The sequence below is a fragment of the Aquarana catesbeiana genome, linkage group LG03 (genome assembly GCF_042186555.1).
Source record: "Aquarana catesbeiana isolate 2022-GZ linkage group LG03, ASM4218655v1, whole genome shotgun sequence".
Classification (NCBI taxonomy): Eukaryota; Metazoa; Chordata; class Amphibia; order Anura; family Ranidae; genus Aquarana; species Aquarana catesbeiana.
Window position 1 is genome coordinate 200,475,348 of NC_133326.1, and position 27,376 is coordinate 200,502,723.

Consider the following 27,376-nt stretch of genomic DNA (forward strand, 5'->3'; position numbering starts at 1 on the left):
TTATAAAAATTTAGTTTGGGTACATTGTAGCATGACCGCTGAATTGTCATTCAAACTGCGACAGCACTGAAAGCTGAAAATTGGCCTGGGCAGGAGGGTGTCTAAGTGCCCCGTATTGAAGTGGTTAAAATACTAAAGTTTGGCGGCATTTCACAAGCATGACATGTTTGGTATCCATTTACTCCGCGCAACACCATATTTTAGATTTTACCAAATAATGTGGGTATTATATTGTCTGCGTGCATTGAAATTCATTAAAATGGATTCAGTCGTTAGTGTATGAAATTGCGTTAGAAAAACGGCTGCGCAAATACCGTGTGACATAAAAATTTGCAAAACCCACCATTTTATTTTCTAGGGCCTCTGCTACAAAAATATATGTCTGTGGGTTCTAAATCATTTTCTAGCAAAAATACTTATTTTTACTTGTAAATAAAAAGTATCGGAAGAAGGCCTGGTCTTAAAGTGGATAATGCCTGAAGATACTTGGATGTTGCGCCTCTCTATGTGGCTAGGCTGTGAAAAAGTCTCAAACATGTGGTATTACCATACGAAGGAGTAGCAGAATGTGTTTTGGGGTGTAGTTGCAAATATGCCGTGTGAAAAAAAAATAACTTGTTAAAATAAAAAAATGTTTTATTTGTTTTCCAAAGGATTGTGGGAAAAATGACAACTTCAAAAAACTTTCCATACCTCTTACTAAATCCCTTGGACTGTCTACTTTCCAAAAAGGGGTAATTTTGTGGATATTTGTACTGTCTTGGCATGTTAGGGCCTCAAGAAATTGGTACCATAGCTTGTAGACTAAGGCCGGATTCACACTGGTACGACAAACGCTCCAACATTGTCGCATGACGTGTGAAAATCAATGTTTCCCTATGGGAGGCGTCTTAACTGGTCCGACACAAGTCGGTCTGACGTTGAAAATGCTCCCTGTACTACTTTGGTCCGACTTTGATCCTACTTCAATGATAGTCAATCGGCTGAAGTATTATCAATCATTGAAGTTGGATCAAAGTCGGATCGCCGTCTTGCATGATCCGACTTTGGCATGTGACTTGTGCTCTGATGATCTTGAGGGGGAACTCCACGCCAAATTTTAAATAAAAAACAGGCATGGGTTCCCCCTCCAAGAGCATACCAAGCCCTTGGGTCTGGTATGGATTTTAAGGGGAACCCCCTACACCGAAAAAACGGCATGGGGGTCCCCCCAAAATCCATACCAGACCCTTATCCGAGCACGCAGCCCGGCCAGTCGGGAAAAGGGGTGGGGACGAGCAAGCGCCCTCCTTCCTTAACTGTATCAGGCCGCATGCCCTCAACATGGAGGGTGGGTGGCTTTGGGACAGGGGGGTGCCCTGCGGCCTCCCCACTTCAAAACACCTTGTCCCCATGTTGATGAGGACAAGGGCCTTTTCCTGACAACCCTGGCCATTGGTTGTTGGGGTCTGCGGGCGGGGGGGCTTATCGGAATCCGAGAGCCCCCTTTAATAAGAGGGCCCCCAGATCCCGGGCCCCCCCACCCTATATTTTTGAGTATGGGGTTCATCGTTCCCCTACCCATTCACCTGGGGAAAAAAGTGTTAATTAAAAAAAACACTAGACAGGTTTTTTCCGGGGGTCTTCTTCCGACTAGACAAGACCGAAGAAGACCCCCGGAGCTGCCTAATAAATTACTAGTGTGTTATTTTTTTTTTTTTTTTTTTGACACTCCCCCCGCCCCCAAGGGGCTTCCGGATTCCAATAAGCCCCTCACCCGCAGACCCCGACAACCAACGGCCAGGGTTGTCGGGAAGAGGCCCTTGTCCTCATCAACATGGGGACAAGGTGCTTTGGGGTGGGGGGCCGCAGGGCAACCCCCTGCCCCAAAGCACCCAACCCCCCCCCCATGTTGAGGGCATGCGGCCTAGTATGGTTCAGGAGGGGGGGTGCTCACTCGTCCCTACCCCCTTTGCAGACCAACTGGGCTGCGTGCTCGGATAAGGGTCTGGTATGGATTTTGAGGGGAGCCTCACGCAGTTTTTTTGGCATAGGGGGTTCCCCTTAAGATCTATACCAGACCCAAGGGCCTGGTATGCTCCTGGAGGGGGGACCCATGCCGGTTTTTTATTTAAGATTTGTCGTGGAGTTCCCCCTCAAGATTCATACCAAACAGTGCCTGGTATTGGCGGGGATCCAAGTCGTATCCCTGTTCACTGAAAGTCGGACGTATGTCTGCTTCAAGACTCAGGGCAAAGTCGGATGGCTGTCGTGTTGCACCAGTGTGAACCCAGCCTCTGGCTGCCTTCACACTGAGGCGCTATAGCGCTAATAATAGCGCCTGCATAGCATCTGTAAAGAGCCACTCCTCTCACTCCAGTGTGAAAGCCCGAGTGCCTTCATACTGGAGCGGTGCACTTGCAAGACGTTAAAAAAAAGTCCTGCAAGCAGCATCTTTGCAGCGCTGTAGGAGCGGTGTATACGCCGCTCCTAAAGTGCCCCTGCCCATTGAAATCAATGGGCAGCGACGCTTTGCCGGCGGTTTTAACCCTTTTTCGACCGCTAGCGGCGATTTACCGTCCACGCCCCCAACGCCTCAGTGTGAAAGCACACTAACTTTCACACATACCAAAATATACACTGATTTCGGTTATTTTTACCAAAGAAATGTAGCAGTATAAATTGTGTTCAAAATATGAAGTAAAATTACTCATTTGCAAAAAACAGAAGAAAAAGCTTTTTTTTCAATTTTTAAAAAACAAAAACAAACAGTGGCCATTAAATACCACCAAAAGAAAGCTCTATTTGTATGAAAAAATGATAAAAATATAATTTGGGCACAGTGTTGTATAATGAATTATCATTCAAAGTGTGACAGCACTGAAAGCTGAAAACTGGCCTGGGCAGGAAGGGGGTGAGCTGGCTAAATGAAAACACTCAAACATCGTGTATGTCCCATGTTGATTGGTGGTTACATGTTGGCACTCATGTTTGTGTATAGGTCAGTGACCAATCTATGGAAAACACATTCAAACGTAAATATTTCATTTTTGATAACATGCTGTTGATTTAAAGTACCAACACAGTTTTTGGATACTAAAATATTTATTTTCATGATTTAAAAATAGCAGGAATGTTTACATTTTGCATTGCTGAGTTGCATGGTAAAACTAGAAGAAAAACATTATATAACTATGTAACCAAAGAACCTTTTTTTTTTTTTTTTGCAGCATGATTATCTGTTGTAAGATAATAAACTGTCAACACAGCCTGCCAATTACTTTGTATGATCATCTATATTCTAAAGTGTAAACAAATTTAAATCCAGTCATTTACAGTACAATGAATTCAATGGCTTGGTGGGTAATTGTATAGTTTTGCTAGAATACTGTGTCAATTTATAAGATATAAGATATATCAATACATTTTATGCTACAAAACCTATTACTGTGCAAATCACTTGAAAGTACAATTTACCACAGGTTAGTCCAAATTTCTAAAATAGTACCTCATACAAATCCGCTTTCCACAACTAAATTACTTTTAATACATTATAAACTATGGTCAACATAGTGTAAAGAACCCAACATTTCTGTGCAGGGATGATAGCTTTTTGAAAAAAATATATTTATTTTTCCTTTCTGGTACATTTCAACTTTTAAGTAATTCTGGGCACTTTCAAATATGGGGGTGATTTAATCAACGTTTTATCACTTCATTTTCCCTACTGTATTTAGGTTAGGAAGTTGCTTCCTAATAAAGACCTTGCAAAGAACACAATGATTGAACAAAATAAACAAAAACTCTTGTTTTGAATGTAAGGGACTGGCTTAGAGCAATGTACTGCAAAAGCCAGTCTAAGGCAGACCATAAATAATGCAATTTTCTTTTCTGCAACCACAGTCTGCATTGATGGAAGAATCCCTCCAAAGGAGCTATTAAATTCTCCCGGTCGGAGGGCGCGGGTAGCTGTCCATGCCAGGAGAACACAGTGGTTATTGTTAGCGGAGCATGTAAAAATGCAGCACGCTGGTTGTACCCAAGGTAATCGGTGGATCAACTTGGGTACAATCAGCCTGCCCATAAGATGGTTCAAATCTCAGTTAGTCCCTGCTGAACCAGACAAGATTCAAACCATCTATGTTCGGCTTTGGTTTGAAAGGAGCACCAAAGAATCCTCCAGAGTATTTGCCAACGCACCAAAACTTCAGCATGCAGCAATGCAATGGCTTTTGGTCCCAATCTAAATAATGAGTGTTGGCAAATAAATCTACATTCATTAGTGCACATTTTAATAGAAAAGCAGGGTCATTCTTTTGATACAAATTGCATACATTTGGGATTATGGTATACACCATACTGATATAGACAACCACTTCCTCTATCTGCAAAATGTTTAAATCTTTTGGGGTTAACCGAAAGTTATACAAAACTAATATGTTACCAAAAGGAATTGTTCTAAATCAGTTATACAGCATCACAATTAGGGTGGGCACGTGTCCTCTCATACAAAGCTTACATTAAGCCAGAAAAATCTCATGAAAATTTGACATTATGTGGCAGTACAAACATATAAATGGTCAGCAATATCAACTCTGCTGGGAAAATTGCACACAGCTTGCTGGTGAGATCAGCGAGTCACAAAGGACTCACCCTAATGGTGCTTTGCGCAAAACATTTTGTTAAATATTAGAAGTTGCTTGATAAATCTTTATCTAGAACAGCAGCAGGAATTTATTTTCAATGATTTGCTAATATTATATAAACACACAATTATTGTGCCAATCTTTTCCTAGATCAAACAAATGGTATAATTCTTGAGGAACAATAGGAGTTAACATAATACAATGAAACTTTAAAAAGATATTTATGAAATCAAAGAACAACCATTCTCACCAACATGACAGAAATTACCATTTTGCAACTGCTGTTTGGTCTACTGTCATTTTCAGGCCCAGGACTGAGCTCTAAGAAACATAGCCTCATCTGATTAATCTAGGCCTAATGGACTGAAATCACAGCTATTTTGAAATACCACTGCAAATGTGGTTGATGATTTTTAATTTTAACAAAATGCATCTCAGCCTATTATTATTCTAGATCACGGTATAGCTTCTAAAAAAAAAACGGATATAATTCATTAGATGTTTTAAGCACTGGCTAAAATCTGTTCTAGGTGGCTACAGAAACACATGTAGTTTGCCTTGAAACTATAGGACACCAAGAGGAGTAGTAACACTTCAGGAAAAAACAAACTGCAAAGCCTAGTAAGAACAATCTTTCAGTTTACACAAATGTCTTCAAAAGTCACAATTCTGATGTTCATTAAATCACTATAAATTACAGCAACATCAAACTTAAAATATTAGTACATATTTATCTTTATATTTAGTTTCTTCAAACTGGATTACATCTAAACTGTTAAATAAATAAACAAGGAACACCCCAAAGACTGAACTAAAAAAGTCCACTTAAACCCTGCTTGGGTTTTCATCATCTTCTTTATGGGAATCCTCAATGCCTCGTGCAAAAAGTCTGACAAGTTCACAGTGGACCCTGGAAATGAAAGAGAAAGAGAAAAAAAAAAAAAGATTTTTCCTTTTGTAATTTACAAATGCATAAAAAAAAAAAAATTAAACCTTGCTTACTGAACCCTAAGAACTTCCCCTATCCCCTCTTTTTCTTCTCTACCCTTCCCATTTTAAAACGTGGCTCCTCAGACACTCTTATCTTGTAAGTTTGGACTTTCACCGTCTAGTAGGCACTACTGTTTGACGTATACGATCAGTTAATAACTATGCAGCTGTCTTGACTTTGGATCATGAATTTGTATGTAAGCTAGCATTTCTTCCCTTGCTATCTGACTAATGTTATTGACAATGTCTCAATATGTGATGGTCCTTTATGCTAACATTATGTCCATACCTTTTGTACACTGTGAACCATTACATAGAATAAATAAAAATATTAAACAAGAAAAATGAAACCTTGCTTCTTGAACATCCCAGCTGTATACTGCAGAAACCCAAAGTCTTTAACCATCTGCACACTGCAAATCATTCTATTTATGTCATAAAACATGGAGTAAAGAGAGATTTATGTATAAATTGAGAACAAATGCACATTCATAAACAGACAACGTAGCCCAACATCCCATGTGTCATAATTTCTTACACATTACCTTCTTGTGTAAATCTTCAGGGAATAAGTTTAGAAACATTCTACATAGTGCACACCTTTCCTACAAAGTTCACTGTGTAGAATTGTACATTAATAAGAGATGCGTGGCATTGACTGTAGCACAATTAGGGAAGCAGAGAATTGAACAAAGAGTTAAAGAAAATTCTTTAACGAGAGCATGTGCAAGATAATGTTTATTATTAGTTTATAAATAGCAACTTCCTGTTCTTTACATATTTTAATTAGCTGTGCAAGCATAAGTCAGCATCAACTTGTGGTTCACAGAGTGATATTTCTTTGCATATCACACACTTTACAACAAATTACTGTACTAAAAATGTAGGCTGTATGTAAGGACCATAAAAAAGTGCCAACACACTGAACACCTGACTACAGCTACAAAACCCATGACATAAATTGATGTAGGTTGTAAATGCAGACTGTAGAAAAGTATCATTTTAATATCTATCCTGTACCTCATTTCTATGGCAGTCTGTTCAAGGGTTTCCCCATCACAATTCCAGACACTGTTCACCTGACTGCAGCCACAAGATGGATGATCTGTGCAGATCTGAGTAAAGTTCTTTTTTCCAATGTTTGCTGAATCGGTGCTCTCCGTATCATTTTCCTCAGAATGTTTTGGAGTAAACTGAAAAGTCTTTATCCGATAGACATCAACAAATGGAAAGTCAAACTAAGAAAGAAGAGAAAAAAGGAAAGATCACGTTTATGCTTAGTGTTAACTTTTAACCACTTGCCGATTGCCGCACGCCGATTTACGTAAGCAGAATGGCACGGGCAGGCAAAAGGGCGTACCCGTACGTCCCTTTGAATTTGCCACCTAGTGGGCGCATGCCTCGCAAAACTTGATGTTCGCGGGCGGCGAGCGAGAGACAGAACTAGGAGATGCCTACGTAAACAAGGCATTTTTCTGTTCTGCCTAGCAACATGACAGGGATCAACTGCTCTATCATGCTGTAGTGAGCCCATCCCCCCTACAGTTAGAACACATCCAGGGAACACACTTAACCCCTTGATCGCCCCCTGGTGTTTAACCCCTTCCCTGCCAGTGTTATTTATACAGTAATTAGTGGCTATTTGTAGCTCTGATCGCTGTATAAGTATCAATGGTCCCAAAATAGTATCAAAAGTGTCCGATCTGTCCACCATAATGTCGCAGTCCTGATAAAAATCGAATATCACCGCCATTACTAGTAACAAAAAAATTAATAATAAAAATGCCATAAATCTATCCCCTATTTTGTAGACGCTATAACTTTTGTACAAACCAATCAATATACACTTTTGCGTTTTTTTTTTTTTTTTACCAAAATTATGTAGAAGAATACATATCGGCCTAAACTGTGGAAGAAATTTGTTTTTTTAAATATTTTTTGGGGGATATTTATATCTAAATAAATATATCTATATCTATCTAAATAAAAACCGCAGCGGTGATCAAATACCACCAAAAGAAAGCTCTATTTGTGGGAAAAAAAGGACGTCAATTTTGTTTGGGTACAACATTGCACAACCGTGCAATTGTCAGCTAAAGAGACGAAGTGCCGAATCGCAAAACATGCTCTGGTCAGGAAGGGGGTAAACCCTCCCAGGGCTGATGTGGTTAAAGACTACATAAACCTACAGTAAAACTAATGCCAAAAAATCCATTAAGGCAATTCAGATCTATATTTAATGCATATGTATCAGATTTTTGTTTCAAAAGCAAAATGAGCCATACAGTTTAAAAAAAAAAAAAAAAAAAAAAAAAAGAGTCACTGCCTCTTTAATTCTTCATTGCACAGATAATTCCCTTGGGTGTTCGATAATCTCAGGTGCTTTCACAGCAATTTTAGAGGTTTCAAAAGCGTATGTAGATTTCCTTAATCCAAAACTATTTGCCAAATAGTATTACTACCTGTATAAATCCTAAACAGTCAGGTATTAGGCCTCAGTGCAGTTGGGCCCCATAGTGAGTGTGTGGTTTGCCATGTTTTTATTATTATAGTTACACCTTTTATACTGTTCTAAAACATAACATTCAAAAGACTGCGTTTACTTTAAAATTCAATACCTGATCACTATTGCTTTTTGTGTGTCTGATAAGGTGCCGTAGGAAATTTAACCTTGAGCATTTACGGACTAAAATGAGATCTGCAGTCCCATCTGCCAAGTGAGCTGCTGGTGAGAGGCCTTTTGGGCTGCGAGGACAGGCACAGCTCATGACGGCCGCGTTAACTGCCATGAATTTTCCTTTGACAGTTTTCCAGTTCTCTTCTTGTTCTAAAATAACAGAAAAGGATAAAATGTAAATTTAGAATGATACATTAATTATGATATTAATATGTACAAATTAGCACCATGTCTGTTGGTGACAATCACAAGGTTTTACCATCCCCCTACACCAAGTGCGAAAGAGTCCTTGGCTCACATTTGTGCGGCGACAGCCCATTCATTTCAATGGGGATCTCTACCTGCAGAAACACAGGGAAACAAGTCCCCAACCCTTTTTTTAAAAGCTTGCAGCAAAAAATGAATGACACCACTGCGCATCTGTTAAAAAGTAACACATTTTGTCTGCATGTCGAGAATGCGAACGTGTACCCTGACATGCAGGGAGGCAAACCAAGCTTTAGACTGGGGTGCCTAGAGACTGAAAATACCTTTCAAGGACTCCCCGACTAGAAAAAAGTTGAGAAACACTGCCTTTCCAAATCATTTAAGAAAATCACTTTAATGAAATGTGCAAATGTGGATTTCTTATATACATTGGAGTTGATTTACTAAAGGAGTACAGGCCGTTCCATACATATTTGAATGGGATGAAACGGTGTTTGCCTAAACATAATATAAAATTTACAGTATGTTGTACAATATCTGGCTGCTCTTCCATATTCTTCCCCTCTGTAAACTGACTGTGTTTATCATGGCTGCTGATCTCCGATTGCGTGGTCAGTTTATGTACCTCCATCATCCTCAATGTCTCTGCATCTCCCCCTCCTGCCTATATAGAGCAATGCAATTCCCCTGAAACTACTCCTCTCCTCCTCTTTGTTAAACAGTTCCCACGCATGCCAATTCTGACAATTCTCTCCTACATGTAAAAATCTGTGGTTTTTCAAACGCATTTTTTGGGGGGGGGGGGGTGGGATACACTATAATGATTTTTTGCACACAAACACTAAATAATACCCATTTTTTGTTAAAATAAAAGATGTGCTGGGTAGATACCAAACATAGCACATTTTAAAATTGCTTATGACCGTGGAATGGTGCCAAACTACAGTACCTAAAATCCTATTGGTGACACTTTAAAAGCCTCTACAGACTATCGGTTAATAGTTACACTTGAAGTCTGATGATAGGAATCATCGCTCTGATGCTCGTGGATATACCTCACGTGTGGTGTAATCACCATTTACATATGTGTGCGTGACTTACGTATGCATTCACATTTACACATAAGCACTGGGGGAGGGGGCACTTTAGTGTTTTTTTTTTTAAGAATTTTTATTATTTTATTCAAAGCTTTTTTTTTTTTTTTTTTGCACTGTCACTTTTTTTTTCATCAACTTTATTGCTTTAATAGACTGACCGATCCTTCTTGCAATCGATTGACTGATCCTTTCTTCGGCCAATCCTTCCATCAATTGATCCTTCCTGCGAACGACCGATAATTCCTGTGATCGACTGACCGATCCTTCCTTGGATCAATCAATCCTTCCTTCATTATTTTTAAAGGATAAACCAGATAATTCTGCGCTGCTCACAGGATTAGCAGCTAACACACCACATTGAAAAAATGGTAAACAAAACTAATAAATCAAAGCGTAGCGCTGAAAATTGATGTGCCAAGTGTAATCTATGCAATAATCAAAAGTAACACTAGAATAACAACATGTATATACTAGATACAATGGTATCCACAATCAATAATGTTAAAATGAAAAAAAGTCCATAAGTGATGGTAGATGTGAGTCTATTCCCAGTAGAGTGCGAAGAAATCTTGCAAACAGTGAATATGTATGCAAATGTGAAGAAAACCACCACCAGATATGGGAAAGGCTTACCAGATCATTTGAACACACTAGAGCGTACGCTCTGTGTGTCAAACAGGCTTAATTTATACTGGATGGACCCTGGATTGGTGACGTCAGACAGGTGTATGCAGACGGCAGCCAGATGGAGTCATGGGAAATGTAGTACCACAAGTAGACCGGAGCTCAAGAATCCATGGGCATATGGAAAGTATCAAAGAGGAAAACAAAAAAAGACCATCGCATAATTCCATAAAGCAAGGATACATTTATTAAAATGAAAAACCACTCACATGGATATGCGTAAAAACAGCGCTGATATAAAATCAATATAGGCAGCTGTGGGGACCGTCCCGATGCGTTTCGTCTCCAAAGGACATCGTCAATTGACTTTCCATCATCCTGCTCTCTGCAGCATCTGTGTCTCCCTCTCCTCCTCCCAGTCATTTCCATGGTCTGTGTAAAGCCCCTTCTCTCCCCCCCGAAACTCAACCAGCAGAGGGATGTGAGCCCCTCCCACTGGAGTCTCTTTACTAGAGAGTAAGACCCGAAAAAAAAAACAACTGACTGAAGCACTGCTGAGAAAAGTTATTTAGAGATTATATTGTGGTGAAAAAAAACAAAACACACACTGCTATTTCTATTCCCCATAAGAAAACCTATCATGGGAGTTTATTGTTGAGACTTTACAATCACTTTAAAGTGGAACTTTACCCATAAAAAAACTTGATAAAAAAAATCATGTTCTTTTACCAAGGAACATACATTCCACATGAATAAATATGCTACCAAAATTAATGTATACTGTAAATTGCCTCCAGCATTGTTCCTGTTTCTTCTTGCTGGAGGCTGCAATTCTGCTGAATTCCAGAGCCCCTCAGCAGCAGTAAATCTTTAGGCTGTCAACAGATCGGCCTCTAGTGGTTCTGATTTTCAGCACAATGCCTAACAAAAGAGCAAGTGAGCATGTGCACAGCAAGGTGAGAGTGTATTACTGGATTTTAAAGGATATAGGCAATAATTTTTAATGTTTTACTTCGCTGTGCCTGCAAAAGGGGCCAGCCTAAAGTGATATAGCAGGACTTAATTTTCTGACTAAAGTTCCACTTTAAGGCCAAGTGGAGCCACCTGGGAGGGAGACTTTGCTTCTGGCAAAGTTCACTTTAAGTATTGTTACAGGATGCATTTTTTGAGCGGATAAGCACTTAGGGCTGTGGTAATATTAATATCATTTTTGTACAGATCCGCTAAATACATTCCAAGTGCATCAAAACAAAATGTGTGCAATGTCAGTTTTTCTTTCAAAGCAGCCACAGCCTGAGTGGAAAGGCCTATCCCCTGCCAATAGCTACAAAATAGGACCCTTGCTTTCTGTGGAAAAGCAGTGGTCTCATTGCAGGGCTCCGACACCTAATCAGCAGGGGATATGCTGGACCACTGCAAAGAGATCATAGCTTCAACAGAAAGCAAAGGTCCCAACTCTGCAGTAAGATGGTAGCACACATGCTTTTGTAGTCAAGTTGAGGCCGATTTAAAGAAAACAAACTTAAGACTTTGCACACCTTTTGTTTTGCTGCACTTGGAATGCATTTAGCTAATTTAAACTGAAAGTTCAGTTGGGTTTTTACAAGCCAAGTAGCTTAGCAGTACATTGGGCTACATTTTTTGTATATAGAATACCTTATTTTCCCAATAAATACACAAAATCGCTAACATTTTCAACAAACATTTTATTTAAAAAGGTATATAATTCTTATTTTGGATACTGCCTCATTTCATAATACATGCTGCAATTATTTTAGTAGAGCCAGCTACTGCATTGACATATGCCTAAGCGCTAATTAACTTCTTTATTGAAGCACTGAAACAAAGTAATCACTACAGTGAAATAAATAGGTTTCTGGTTACTTTCTGCTTACCTAAAACAAAAAGATAATGACAGGGAAAAAAAAGGCAGTCAGGCAAAAGAATGACATTTACAGCTGATTGAATCCTTGTTCACAGCTGATTTGGTGGGCTGAAAGAGTACAGATCCATGTCCAGTCAAAGGTACTACATTCATATCTATCCTCAGGTCAATGAAAACTTGGTCGTCGTTCAACATGTGTTTAAAGATCCATGTTACTGTGATTCACTAGTAGTATTCTACCACTAGGTCCAAGCCAGGCTTGGGAAGACTTATAGAAATCGTCTGGCATTCTGTACCACAAAATGTCTTTTTTCTTTGCACAGAAATAAAATAATGTCCTACTGCTACACTGATCTCTTTTTTCGGAGCAAAAGCACATGCCATAGCTTTCACCAAACACTCCAGGTTTTGATACTGTTCTGAGAGCTCAAAACGGTTTCCAAATATAAACTCACCATGCTCAACATAGATGGATCCAAGTATCAGTGTGCAAAAGACGGTGCATCTGCTAAGGCTCCCGCAAACCTTTCAGATATATCATAGTAAAGAGCTGGCCCTCAGTCCCAGGCTGTGCAGTCTTTGTTATTAAACAGGGTAAAATCCACAGACAGTATATTAGTGCTAAGGCGTTTCAGCCAGGAAAGGCCTTAATCATAACTTTTTACTATGAAGTTCTCAAGAGTCCTTAGATTATAAAAAGCACATATATGAGGATCCTAGTGAAACACCTACAGGCTTCTAATACACACACACATTTTTCTTTTAATGCAGGTCATAGCCTCCCACACTGCTCTCCTCCACATTCTACCAGCTATCCTACCCTCCACACTCTTCTAATATGCATACAGCCTGCTGTCACACCCTTCACACTCCTCTCCTGCACAATGCCCACTATTGTACCCTGCACCCTGCTATTATGCCCTCCACGCTTCTTTTTTAAAACATTTTACCTGCCTTAATGCCCTCCACTCCTGTACATGCTGCCCCTTCATACCCTTCTGCACCCCTCTCCTTCACATACAGGCCACTAACATTGTGATAGGAAAAATTGTTACAGCAAATACTGGCATTAGATTTAACATTAATCTGTCCACTTATGAAACGCAAGTTTAGGATTGTGGGTGCAGGTTGGGCTTCCGGTGAGGTGAGTGAGTGGTACAACAAAACCTGTGACGTATGTAATATGGAATACATAGGAAAGTGAAGTAAAGATAACATTGCAGCGAAGTAAAGATAAAATTGGGAGTTCACACACCATTTTTAATAGTCCGACTCCCAAGAAGCCTTGCACATTCTTATAACTTAATACTGTATATGTTACAATGACATGCAGTGGACAGAAGTTACAGTCTGCCTTAACACACACACACACACAGATACAAGGTTTCCACAGACATAAAAAGCAAACAAGGTGGTATAAAAGAAACTCAAAAGATATGGAGAAATTGGGGCTATAATACACAATAACCATTAATCTATACCAGGAAATCTTGCTGAACCACATCAGTACAAAACATCAACAAATACGATTCTATGATGTGTTGATTTTGGCTCTTCAGACTTCAGGTTGGCTGTACTATAGGCAAGAAGACCTAACACTACTCTTGCCAAAATATAGCAGTACAACATGACTGCCAATACAATAATTGCCTTTTGTTTCCTCAGACATCTGGATAAATCAGCCTGAGCAAACCTGCCAAACACTATAAATCCATTAGTCTTTGTTCATATTAACCTTGTCAAAGGCAGCAGAAGATGGGGTTAATAATGTGTAACGTATGTTCAAATAAACATCTACAAACCTACACAAACAGTTGATAACACAACATCACAAAGGTGAATAAACAAGCTGCAGACCAATAATTTGCCCTTGCCTCTAGATAAGCCATTTATGCCATTTCCACCTGTGCTATAATAAGACATTTTAGATGGTAATAGATCATTTATTACCCATCTGTTACAGCAAAGGATTACCAATATTTATACTACCACTAACATAGAAAAGTTGAATTCCTACTGCTTACATGTAAGAAGTTAATAAAGTCACAGCTGACATAGGTTATTATGCTTTAAAAAACAACAAAAAAAAAAAAACACACACACAAAAAAAGTTATACTTACCAGCTCTGTGCAGCAGTTTTGCACAGAGCAGCCCAAATCCTCCAATCCTCGGGTCCCCTGCAGGTGCTCCTGGCCCCGCCTGCCTGTCAAGTGCCCCCAGAGCAAACAGCTTGCAATGGGGGCACCCAAGCAGGTGTACTCCCAAGCTGCTGCTCTGCATGTCTATTCAGACATGCAGCCACCGCTCTACCAGCCCCCTCTCTCTCCTCATTGGCTCACTAGCTGTGACTGGCAGCAGCAGGACCCAATGGCTCCCCTTGCTGTCTCAGCCAATAAGGAGGGAGAGCCCCCGGAGAGCAGAGACACTTGTGCACATTGCTGGATCGCGATGGAGCTCAGCTGAGTATTAGGGGGGCTGCTGCACACAGGTTTTTTACCTTCATGCATAAAGGTAAAAAACCTTCAGCCTTTACAACCCCTTTAAGTCTTAGGTCAACTAGCTTTTTTCCTTTGTTTTTAATATTTCAATGCAACAGTATCATGCAATATCAGTACTAGGTGAAAAAAAAAAAAAAACCATTTGATATTCAAAATGTAACATTTTAACCTGTTCTCCAATCATTTAATTCTATGACACCATTATGAAAAATAATGTAACTATCAAATGATCTTTTTTTAATGTATGTGGTGCAGCAGTGGTGAGTTTTTGAAATATTTTCCTTGCATTCAAAAGTTTCATTTTGTGACCGATGGTCAATGCATATTCAAATCAAATATGTCAGTGTTCACTTCAGCACGCTTCACCAATATGGCAGAATTTCTGTGAAAGCTTAGTAATCTGTCCACTGGTAGCACTGGTTTACTTGCCCCAGGCACTTGCCCCTGGTAAAAATGGCAGCGATTTCGTACAGCCTCTGTGGCTTACCACCTGGTGAAGCAAGTGTCAGTTACTTTTTCATGTCAATACTTTCAGGAGTAAGCCCTCATGCACACAGGCTGTTAAAAAAACGTTATGAAAACGCCAGTATCTTTGCAGTGATTTTTTTTAACTTTTTTCAGCGTTTTTCAGCGTTTTTGCAATAGCGTTTTTGAGCGTTTTTCCGCGTTAGCGTTTTTGAGCGTTTTTTTTTTTTTCAAATTTTTTTTTTTTTTTTTCAATGGATCAAAAACGCTAAAAAACATTGGTGAATTACGTTTTTGAGCGTTTTTGAGCGTTTTTCAGCATTAGAGCGTTTTTACAGCTGAAAAACGTCTCTCAGAACCCACTGGTCCTGGGTTTTTTTTACAGCTTAAAAACGCCTATGCCACTTGCAGCTCAAAAACGCCTAGGCGGGCATGAAGCCATAGACTAACATAGACAGGCCTTTTTGAGCTGCAAAAAAAGCTCAAAAAAGCAGCTGTAAAAACGTCCGTGTGCATGAGGACTAATGTAAACAGAAAGAACAAAACAGTTTTAACACACAGAACCCTAGAAATCAATCGCATTTTAGAGCAGCAATAAACCCAAAAGCAAACATATTGCAGCTTACCAGTTCTTAGATGTGATGGTTGTATTGGTTACCTGATTTAGATTTTATTCTATTTTGATCCAGTAATCCAGTGGGCAAGTGTGTTGTTTTCACAGCAAAAACTCTTCAGCAGAATATATCAGTTTACATGGCTAAGACAAGCCATTTAACACTGATAGGGGTGATTAAAATGTTGAGATTTTATTTGTTCATGCAAAACCTTTATCCCAAAAGGAAAAAAAAAAGTTTGCTCTAACTGATTATAAAGTGTGAGTTGGAGTTTGGATTTGTTGGTGGTTCTAAATCTGCTAGTACATCCAATACTCTCCTCCACCCAGAATAACAATGCTGCTGTCTGCTGGACTTCCTATGCTTATTCCTCCAGTGTTGTCTCTCACTAATACAAGTGGTGTGTTACTGGCCAGATCACCAGGTGAAAACAAAAAGGGAAAAAAGCCAAAGAAAAGAAAACGAATGCAGCCATCACATCTAATGATTGGTAAGATGCAATATAATACATTTTTGGTTTTGGGTTTAATATCGCTTTAAGTTTACTGGAGTAAGATCACGTAAGAAGTGATTATTGGTTATTATGGGTTAACCACTTAAGGACCGGAAGGATTTGCCCCCTTAATGGCCAGGGCATTTTTTGTTAAACGGCACTGCGCCGCTTTAACTGAGAATTGCACGATCATGCGATGTTGTACCCAAACAAAATTTATGTCTTTTTTTTCCCCACAAATAGAGCTTTCTTTTGGGGGTATTTGATCACCTGCGGTTTTTATTTTTTGCGCTATAAAAAAATGAATTCTGAAAAAAAAAAAAAAAAATGTTTTTTTTTTGTTTTTTTTTACTTTCTGCTATAATACATATCCAAAAAAAAGATAAAAAAAAAGCAGTTTAGGCCAATATGTATTCTTCTACAAAAAAACAAAATCGCAATAGGTGTATATTGATTGGTTTGCGCAAAAGTTACCGCATCTTCAAACTATTGGATAGATTTTGGGATTTTTTAAATTGTATTTACTGGTAATGGCAGTGATCTGCGATTTTTAGTGGGACTACGATATTGCAGGGGACAAATCTGACCCTAAATGACACTTTTTGAAGACCAGTAATGTTTTTACATTGGTCAGTGCTATAAAAATGCACTGATCAATGTATAAAGGACACTGGCAGGGAAGGGGTTAACACTAGGGGGCAATCAAGGGGTTAAATGTGTTCCCTCAGCGTGTTCTAACTGTAGGGGGGATGGGCTGCCTAGGAGATGACAGAGATCACTGTTCCCGATCACTGGGAACAGCAGATCTCTGACATGCCCACTGTCAGAACGGGGAATCGCCTAGTTTACAAAGGTAGATCCCCGTTCTGCCTCTGTGTACAGCGATCTCGGCTGGTGGACATAGAGTCCGCCGGACCCACAGGCGTATGCCCGCAATCGCACATGCATGGACCGATGTACAGGTACATCGGTTCGTGCAGGGGAGCCGACCTGCCGCAGTATAAGTGCAGTGGCTGGTCAGCAAGTGGTTAACATAATGTGCACATTTTTTTTCTGTTCAATGCCCTATTGAAGAACTTCACCAAGTTGAAGTGTCTCTGTGGTACATCCAATATAAAGCATGGAGTGATTTAATTGAAAGTGATATTAAACCCAAAAGCAAACAATTATATTGCAGCTTACAATACTTAATTTTATTTTTAGGCTTTCTTTCTTCTATTTTCATTTGTTGATCTGGAAAGTAAGTTAGTTGGTTTTCAAAAGAACCGATTTATCAGTTACAGAAATGAGACAAACCATTCAACACTGGCAGGGTTGCTTACAATTATCTGTTTTATTTATGTAAAACCTTTATCCCAAAAGTAAAAAAAAGAAAACTGGAGTTTGGCTTCAATTTGTTTGTGTATTTAAATCTGCTAATACATCTAACACACACCCTCCCCCTAAAATGACAATGCTGCTGTCCAAAGGTGTCCCCTGTGTGCGGTTATTCAAAATGGGGGCACTAACACAGGAGGTGTGTTACTAGCCAGATCACTGTATGAAAATAGAGGGTAAAGAAGTCTAAACAAAGGAAACTATTGCAATTTTGGTTTTGGGTTTGGTAATGCTTGAAGTTATCACAAACCACAATAGACTTGAACACAGCAAGAGGTCATTAAAAGGAGACTATACATGACAGAAAACAAAGTTGGAAAGATTTACGACTGGTAGCTCAAAGCAGATGGAAGATGTACAGTAACTTAATATAAATATTAATTTAATAACATGTTAGACATTAAAGCGGTTGTAAAGGCAGAAGGTTTTCTAAAAAAAAAAAAAAAAAAAAAAAAAAAAAAAAACCTTCCACATGCAGCTTCCCCTCCAACGCCCCCCTTATTCTTACCTGTGCCTGATCTCGATCTCGATAAAGCAATGTGCACGAGAGCCGAGGCTCTCTCCTCTCCCACACTTCATTGGCTATTGGCTTAGATACAGCAGAGAGAGCCATTGGCTCATGCTGCTGTCAATCACAGCCAGTGAGGAGGGAGCAGGCTCGAGCCATGCAGGGAGGAAGGCCAAGATTGCTGGCGGGGGATTCAAGAGGAGGAGGATTGGGCAGCTCTGTGCAAAACCAACAGAGCAGGCAAGTATAACACGTTTTTTATTTAACCACTTGCTGCCCGCCCACCGTCATATGACGGCGGGACGGTGCAGCTGTTATCCTGGGCCACCGTCATATGACGTGACGGCCTTCCAGGCCCTCCAGTGGGCGCGTGTGCGCTGCCGGCGGCGCGCGCACGCTCCCGCTGCATCACTCGCGTCTCGGTCCGCGTGCCCGCGACGTCCGCCGGGCACCCGCGATTGCCCGGTAACTGAGCAGGACCGTGGATCTGTGTATGTAAACACACAGATCCACGTCCTGTCAGAGGAGAGGAGACCGATGGTGTGTTCCTTGTACAGAGGAACACCGATCGGTCTCCTCCCCTTGTGAGTCCCCTTCCCCCCACAGTTAGAATCACTCCTTAGGAACATAATTAACCCCTACAGCGCTCCCTCCTGGTTAACCCCTTCATTGCCAGTCACATTTATACAGTAATCAATGCATTTTTATAGCACGGATCGCTGTATAAATGTGAATGGTCCCAAAAATGTGTCAAAAGTGTCCGATGTGTCCGCTGCAATATCGCTGTCATGATAAAAATCGCAGATCGCCGCCATTACTAGTAAAAATAAAAATGCTATAAATCTATCCCCTTTTTTTGTAAACGCTATAACTTTTGCGCAAACCAATAAATATACGCTTATTGCGATATTTTTTACCAAAAATATGTAGAAGAATACGTATCGGCCTAAACTGAGGAAAAAATTTGTTTAAAAAAAAAATTGGATATTTATTATAGCAAAAAGTAAAAAATATTGTGTTTTTTGTCACCCTATTAGTGGGGAAAAAAATTATAATAATTTCATTTGGGTACAGTGTTGCATGACCGCGCAATTGTTATTCAAAGTGCGACTGCGCTGAAAGTTGAAAATTGGCCTGGGCAGGAAGGGGGTGAAAATGCCCTGTTTTGAAGTGGTTAAAGAAAAAAAAATCTGAACATTTAGTATCACTTTAAAAAGGAAAGGCTATACAATTGCACACCCGTTATACATTCTGCCCCATAACTCTAATACTTCCCGCAGAGATTCTCAATAAAATCTGACATTACTGTGTATCTTGGAGAATAGGTAAAAATGTATAGAAAGAATAGAAAAACCCATTGAAAGAAAGCAGCAATGAACAGCTTCTTGTCCATTATTATAATCCATATTTTAACACAAATATGTAATGTGTGCATGTTCTTAAATACTGGTTATATATAAACATAACATTTAGCCCCGGTGACTTTGTTTTGTTTGTTTGACCCTGAACTAGATCTCCCTAGCCCTGAACTCTAGAACAGATATTTATGAAAGCACTGAGATTATTTTAGCCACAGTGAGAGTTATCAATTATCTTTTAATTAACACAATCTCACCATTGTTTTGTAACCCACAGGTCTCTGCTCTCTGCTGCTCCCTCAGCTGATTGCTACTTTGCCTGCAAATGTAGCACCTAGAAGGATAAAACAAATACAAACCTAAGTGAGGGAACAATTTCTTTACACTCTGATGACCACATATGACATTTTAGACATTGCATAAGCAAAGAACTTTACTTACCGTAGTTCGTGTAAGTGCAAAAAATTTTTATAAATTGAGTAGATATGTGTCTCAATGAATAAAGCAACTTACCCAGATGTGCAACAGACTTTATCCTTTGGGGATCCTACTGCCCACTTTGCTGGCTGGAAAGACACTGTCCCTTCATAATATCGATGAGACAGAAAAGTCTTGAAACCTAAAATATACAGTCTCAGTTTTAGCCCTTACCATGCAGGTTGCATCATCTCAACGAATGCAGCTATGTAGCAATTATAAAGAGGAGAAGCAATAAAAGTTTATATTTCAATTAGTAATGCTGTTATGTGTCCCAGTATTGGTCCTCTTAAATTTAGTTGGCAAGGTACACATCTTATACTTAGCTTTTTACCCTATGACCTTAAGTCATTTTTTCATCTTTCCATCTATTAAATCTTCTGCCCCTGTTGTTTTAACTTTGGAAAGTAAAACATTTTTTTCTGCCAGTAAATTACACAGTCCACTTTCTCTTTCTTATCTGGTAAAAAGCCTAGGCTTATGACATCATGCACAGCTGTTTAACTCCTGTGAGAGTTTGCCAGGAAGGGAGGGGGGATGAGTCATAAGAGGGCCAATGAGAGCTGCAGAGCTGGATGTGTGCCTCTGTTTTCTGTAAATCCAGGAAGTGAAAAGGCAGCAGCTTCAGCTGCCAACAGTTAAAATGGATGCAGCCAGACTCAGTGGAGGGAGATTTCTGCAGCATATTTGGCAAGTACAGAATCACAGTATATTTAAAATAATATGCAAAGGGTTGGAGGGAAGCTTCAGAATGGCAAAGATGTTTTTATTACAAATTATGTGAGCAGATTGCAGTTCCTCTTTAAGGACATTTTGTGGCTTTTTCCTCATGTGTACATTGCACTTGGGATGTTATGAATTACCTCCTGGAAATGTTATAAACAATGTAAGGGATTCAAAGGTTATAAGAGCTTGGTTGGACTTTAACTCCTTCACAATGGATAGCCAGCCTGCACTCTGGAAATTTTAGAGTTTGGACTGCAGTATATACAGAGGCGCCTTGTCATGGGCAATGCAGCTTATGCATGTGCAAAACAAAACCCTCTGTTTTTAACGTAAATGGTTAAACGGGGTCATTTTAGTTGTTTTGCAGGCTGGCAAGTGTGCTGGGAAATTGTTTGTTCATATTCATGGACCCTGGATTATAGACTAATATCTTCAGGTGTGTGTACACAATCTTTTTAGGGCACACACCTTGGAGATTCCCCCAAGACCTCACCTCTCTTTCTCAGTTCTTTCTCAGAGTCCTCAGTTTTCTAGCAAGCAATGCAGAGTAAAGCAAGCCATAAATGTGATTTTCTTTCTCGAACATCACGGGACACAGAGCCACAGTAATTACTGATGGGTTATATAGGTATCACTGGTGATTGGACACTGGCACACCCTATCAGGAAGTTCAACCCCCTATATAATCCCTCCCCCTTGCAGGGATACCTCAGTTTTTACGCCAGTGTCTTAGGTGATGGACGTGTAAAGATGTCCTGTGCTGAGCTCCAAAGGGAATATCCTGATATCCTATACTGGGGCAAGCCAGGCGAACCGGATCCATTCAAAGTGTCTTTTCATGGCCGAATTGAATGGTACCCGGGCCTCGTGTCCGAAGAAACGAGGTTTTACCCGTAATGCTTCTCTTTTTAGAGAGCTGGACCCCGCAGATCAGAAAATGGCTTTAAACTTCCTAATTTCTGGCGAGGTGCTTTACGGTCCCAGAACTGTTGGATCCCCCTACTGATGGGGGCCCCAGTCTCTGACGGTCTTTTCAAACGGAGCCCACCGTGAGAGGTGAAGATTGGGTCTGTGTAAACAGCACCCTGCGGCTGGATAAGGTAAGAGGAGATTCCACAGAATTTTTGAGTTCTAGTGGCTTTTCTCCTTTAAGGTAAATGCATGCTATGCCTATTGTGACCAACCGGGGCTGCCAAGAGCACAAACCTACACATGCTGACTCTGTCTCAGGTGTTGTAATCGCTGTTTATGTCCCAGCGTATCAAGCAGGCTGCAAACAGGTAAGGTGGAAAGGGGGATTTCTCATGTTTGAATGTTCCCTCCCAGGCTAGAGAGGGGCCACAGGGGTCTAGAAAGTGGTCATACCACCCGGGCTCTGCGGCCTAATGGCCACCATCTCTCAAGATAGCCGTTCAGACAGATCTTGTTACCAGCCTCCCTCCCCCCCCCCCATCCCCAGCCTTTCTCCGGAAGCATGACAGGAGAGTCGGCAGCGCGGGAAGCACTCGTTTTTTTCAAAACTCGAGGGGGGGGGGCGGTAGAGGAGGGGGCGGGACGTCAGCACAGAGTGCTTAGACTCCCACTCAGGCCAGCTGCAGGCTATTAGAGGCACTCTGTACAGGTGCACTCAGCCTTCTGAGAGACACAGAGCTGACGGTCGCATGTAAGGTGGGACACAGGCATTCTCCTAGGCAGCATTTACTGAAGTAACACCAGACTGAGCATTGGGTAGCAAGGCTTTTAGCCAGACTACATCGCTCAGCGGGCAGTGTTCATTTGTATACCTCACACCTTGTTGCTTTGCACTATGGGTAGAAGAGGTTCAAGCACCCCAGGAACCAGAGACACTAGGGGATCTCGTTCAGGTTCTGAGGGCCCCCTGTCGGCAGCATCCTCCCCCCCTAAAGATGGGCCAGGGACGGCTAGCCAGGGAGAGCCATCGGGGTCAGGGGCTACACCTGCTTCTGGCACTTCAGCCCCTGTATATATTACACAAGAGGTTTTTTCCTCAACCATTAATGGTCTAGAGGAAAGATTAATGGCCGTGATTACGTCTTCACTCAGTGGAAGAAAACGCACTAGGCTTTCCTCTGTTCCCCAAGACCCTCAGACAGAGGAGCTCTGGGATAAAGGAGATGAATCCCTTTCAGAGGATCGGGATGGGATGGATGATTCCTCTTCGGAGGATTCAGGTGGAGAGGGACCCTCTGCGACTTCCCAAGAGGAGAAAGTCTTAGTGCAGATCCTCACTGGATTGGTCCGCTCCACATTTAAGTTGCCCATACCTGAAACTGCTAAAGAATCCTCTTCTGCTTTGGGGTCACTGAAACCTTTCCAAGCAGCACATGCTTTTCCTGTTCATACTTTACTTGAAAAGCTTATTTATTCTGAGTGGGATCACCCAGACAAACGTTTTTTTCCGCCGAGAAAGTTTTCAACATTTTATCCGATGGAAGAAAGGTTTATTAAAATGTGGGGAATACCGGCTATTGATGCCGCCATTTCCTCCGTAAATAATAGCCTGACTTGTCCTGTAGACAATGCTCAGGGATCCTGTAGATAAAAGGATGGAATCCCTATTGAAGGATGTTTTCTCCTTAGCAGGATCAGTGGCCCAACCTGCAGTAGCAGCGATTGGAGTCTGTCAATACTTAAGAGACCATGTTAAGCAGGTCATCAAAGTATTACCTGAACAGCAGGCCCAGGGGTTTGCTAACCTTCCAGCGGCCTTATGCTTTGTGGTTGACGCCATTAGAGATTCTATCGTGCAAACCTCCCGTCTTTCACTGGGGTTGGTGCATATACGTAGAATCCTATGGTTGAAAAATTGGTCAGCCGAAGCACCATGTAAGAAGCTACTGGCTGGGTTTCCATTTCGTGGTGCAAGGTTGTTTGGAGAGGACTTGGATAACTATATCAAGAGAATCTCTTGTGGGAAAAGCACTCTCTTACCTGTCAAGAAGAAGAGTAAGCGTCCCTCTTTCAAACGGACTCTTTCCCCAGCGCCGGGGGCTTCAGCCTCCAGGCAGTCTCCACGGCCGCCTCCATCGGGGTCCAGAGACAAGAGTCAACCCCAGAGACAAAAGAAGTCCTGGGGAAAGAAGCCTACTAGGCAAAACACTAAGACCTCTGCATGAGGGGGCGCCCCCGCTCACTCGAGTGGGGGGAAGACTGCGACAGTTCTCAGAGCTCTGGCACGAGGACTTCCAGGACAGATGGGTAGTCTCCACGGTAACCTTAGGGTACAAGCTGGAGTTTCAGGAATTCCCTTCTCCTCGGTTCATCAGATCAAATGTTCCCAGAGACCCAGAGAAGAAGCAGTCGCTCCTTCTAGCGTTAGAGCGACTTTTGTCGCAGGAGGTCATTATGATAGTTCCCGCAAAGGACCAGGGATTGGGCTTCTATTCCAACCTTTTTACGGTCCAAAAGCCAAATGGGGATGTCAGGCCCATTTTGGACTTAAGGGATCTGAACCGATTCCTAAGGATTCAATCCTTCCGCATGGAATCAATTCGAACAGTAGTTCCCACCCTGCAGGGAGGAGAATTTCTGGCATCAATAGACATCAGAAATGCATATCTGCATGTGCCCATTTTTCCTGCTCATCAGAAGTTTCTGCGCTTCGAGGTAGGAGGGCGCCATTTCCAGTTTGTGGCTCTGCCTTTCGGGATAGCCACTGCACCTCGAGTGTTCACAAAGATCTTGGCTCCTCCTCTGGCCAGATTAAGGGCTCAGGGTATAGCTGTCATAGCATACCTAGACGATCTGCTCTTGATAGACCGGTCGGTAGCCTCTTTGAATGGAAACTTGAGGACCACGGTCAGGTATCTAGAACACCTGGGTTGGATCCTCAACTTAGAAAAGTCTTTCCTAAAACCAGTAAGAAGACTGGAGTATTTAGGTCTGATTATAGATACAAGCCAGGAGAAAATATTTCTACCCCAGGCAAAGATCACTGCTTTGAGAGAGCTGATTCTGACAGTAAGGACCAAGAAGGGTCCCTCAGTCCGCCTTTGTATGAGGCTACTAGGGAAGATGGTGTCTTCATTCGAAGCAGTTCCCTATGCTCAGTTTCACTCAAGAATGCTGCAACACAGTATTCTGTCGACCTGGAACAAGAAGGTTTAGGCATTAGACTTTCCGATGCACCTGTCGCATGCGGTGCGTCAGAGCCTCAATTGGTGGCTCATACCCGAAAACCTGCAGAAGGGGAAATCCTTTCTACCGGTTACCTGGACGGTGGTAACAACAGATGCCAGTCTGTCAGGTTGGGGAGCAGTTCTGGAACAGGCTGCGGTCCAAGGGGTATGGTCCAAGACAGAGAGGACCTTACCCATCAACATTCTGGAGATCCGGGCGATACATCTAGCTCTAAAGGCCTGGACTATCAGGCTACAGGGTTGTCCGGTCAGGATCCAGTCCGACAATGCCACAGCAGTGGCTTATGTCAATCATCAGGGAGGCACCCGGAGCCGAGTTGCTCAAAAAGAAGTGAACCAGATCTTAGTCTGGGCAGAGATGCATGTGCCATGCATATCGGCAGTTTTCATCCCGGGAATAGAGAATTGGCAGGCGGACTATCTAAGTCGCCAGCAGTTACTTCCAGGGGAATGGTCTCTGCATCCCGACGTCTTTTGAGCCATATGCCAAAGATGGGGGGTTCCAGATGTAGATCTCTTTGCATCCCGATTCAACAAAAAGATAGACAGATTTGTGGCAAGGACAAAAGATCCTCTTGCATGCGGGACGGATGCGTTGGTCATTCCGTGGCATCGGTTCTCACTGATTTACGCATTCCCCCCTATTCTGCTACTACCACGACTCCTTCGCAGGATCAGGCAGGAAAGGAAGTCGGTACTTCTGGTGGCCCCGCTTGGCCCAGAAGGACTTGGTATGCAGAAATAGTAAGGATGAAGGTAGGTTCCCCGTGGACACTACCGGAACGCCCAGACCTGTTATCTCAAGGTCCAGTGTTCCATCCTGCCTTACAAACGCTAAATTTGACGGTTTGGCTATTGAGACCCACGTTCTGAAGAGTCGTGGGCTCTCAGTTCCTGTCATATCTACCTTGATTAATGCAAGGAAGCCAGCTTCCAGGATGATTTATCATAGAGTCTGGAAGGCTTATATAACCTGGTGTGAATCCAGAGGTTGGCATCCCAGGAAATATGTCATAGGTAGAATCCTTGATTTTCTACAGATGGGATTAGAGATGAAGCTGGCCTTGAGTACCATCAAGGGCCAGGTCTCTGCTTTATCAGTATTATTTCAGCGGCCACTTGCTTCGCATTCTTTGGTCCGAAACTTTATGCAGGGGGTGATGCGTCTTAATCCTCCGGTTAAAGCGCCCCTAAACCCCTGGGACTTGAATTTGGTCCTGGCTGTGTTACAGAAACGGCCTTTTGAACCAATAAGTCAGATTCCTTTGGTCTTGTTGACAAGGAAATTAATTTTTCTGGTGGCCATCTCTTCTGCTAGAAGAGTATCAGAATTAGCAGCTCTTTCCTGTAGGGAGCCTTATTTGATTATACACAAGGATAGAGTGGTACTACGCCCTCATCCTAGTTTTTTACCGAAGGTGGTTTCTGATTTTCATTTAAACCAAGACATTGTTCTACCTTCCTTTTTTCCAGATCCCTGTTCTCCGGAAGAGAGATCTCTACATTCGTTGGATGTAGTAAGAGCAGTTAAGGCCTATCTAGGGGCAACTACTCAGATCCGCAAGACGGATGTTTTGTTTGTGCTGCCAGAGGATCCCAATAGAGGACAGGCAGCGTCAAAAGCTACCATTTCTAAATGGATTCGACAGTTGATCATTCAAGCTTACGGTTTGAAACAGAAGATTCCTCCGTTTCAGATCAGGGCACATTCCACAAGGGCTATTGGTGCTTCTTGGGCAGTGCATTACCGGGCCTCTATGGCTCAAATCTGCAAGGCCGCAACCTGGTCTTCAGTTCATACATTCACCAGATTCTATCAGGTGGATGTGAGAAGGCATGAGGATATCGCCTTTGAGCGTAGTGTGCTGCAGGCAGCGGTACAGGGTCCTCAGGTCTGATTGCACCCTACTTGGTCGTGGTTCCCCCCCCTCAGGTAGCATTGCTCTGGGACATCCCATCAGTAATTACTGTGGCTCTGTGTCCCGTGATGTTCGAGAAAGAAAATAGGATTTTTTAAAACAGCTTACCTGTAAAATCCTTTTCTTTCGAAGGACATCACGGGACACAGAGGTCCCGCCCCTCTTCTAATACACTATATTGCTTGGCTACAAAACTGAGGTATCCCTGCAAGGGGGAGGGATTATATAGGGGGTTGAACTTCCTGATAGGGTGTGCCAGTGTCCAATCACCAGTGATACCTATATAACCCATCAGTAATTACTGTGGCTCTGTGTCCCGTGATGTCCTTCGAAAGAAAAGGATTTTACAGGTAAGCTGTTTTAAAAAATCATATTTTCTCGCTCCAATTCCCTAGTCAACACAATCAGCGCAGGGAGCTATCCCTGCTAGAAGAGCACAATGAAAATTGCTAGCGGACATAGCCGCCGACAATTAAATGTAAAAATCTGACATGTTGGTTGTACCCAAGTTGTTCGATGGATCAACTTGGGTGCAATCAGCCTGCCCATGGATGGGTTGAAGCTTGGCCAGTCCCTGCTGAACCAAACAAGATGCAAGCATTTATGGTTGGCTTAACACAGAACAGAGGGGAGGGTGGCCTGTGTCCTGTACTCACTACTGTGCACTAAGATATG

The 27,376-nt window shown here is 41.8% G+C and overlaps 1 protein-coding gene across 4 annotated transcripts in view; it reads right to left on the minus strand.

The window, feature by feature from the left end:
- Positions 1-3,581: 3,581 nt before the first annotated feature.
- CERK (ceramide kinase) overlaps positions 3,582-27,376 on the minus strand; it is a 147,639-nt gene continuing 123,844 nt past the window's right edge. For all 4 annotated transcript variants that reach the window (XM_073619713.1, XM_073619711.1, XM_073619712.1 and 1 more), the window contains 5 exons: positions 19,933-20,038; positions 19,677-19,753; positions 8,234-8,442; positions 6,636-6,853; positions 3,582-5,535 (listed from right to left, as the gene is read on the minus strand). In XM_073619713.1, coding sequence (XP_073475814.1) covers positions 5,451-5,535; positions 6,636-6,853; positions 8,234-8,442; positions 19,677-19,753; positions 19,933-20,038 — 695 coding nt within the window. In that variant the 3' untranslated portion in view covers positions 3,582-5,450. The remainder of the gene's footprint in view (positions 5,536-6,635; positions 6,854-8,233; positions 8,443-19,676; positions 19,754-19,932; positions 20,039-27,376) is intronic.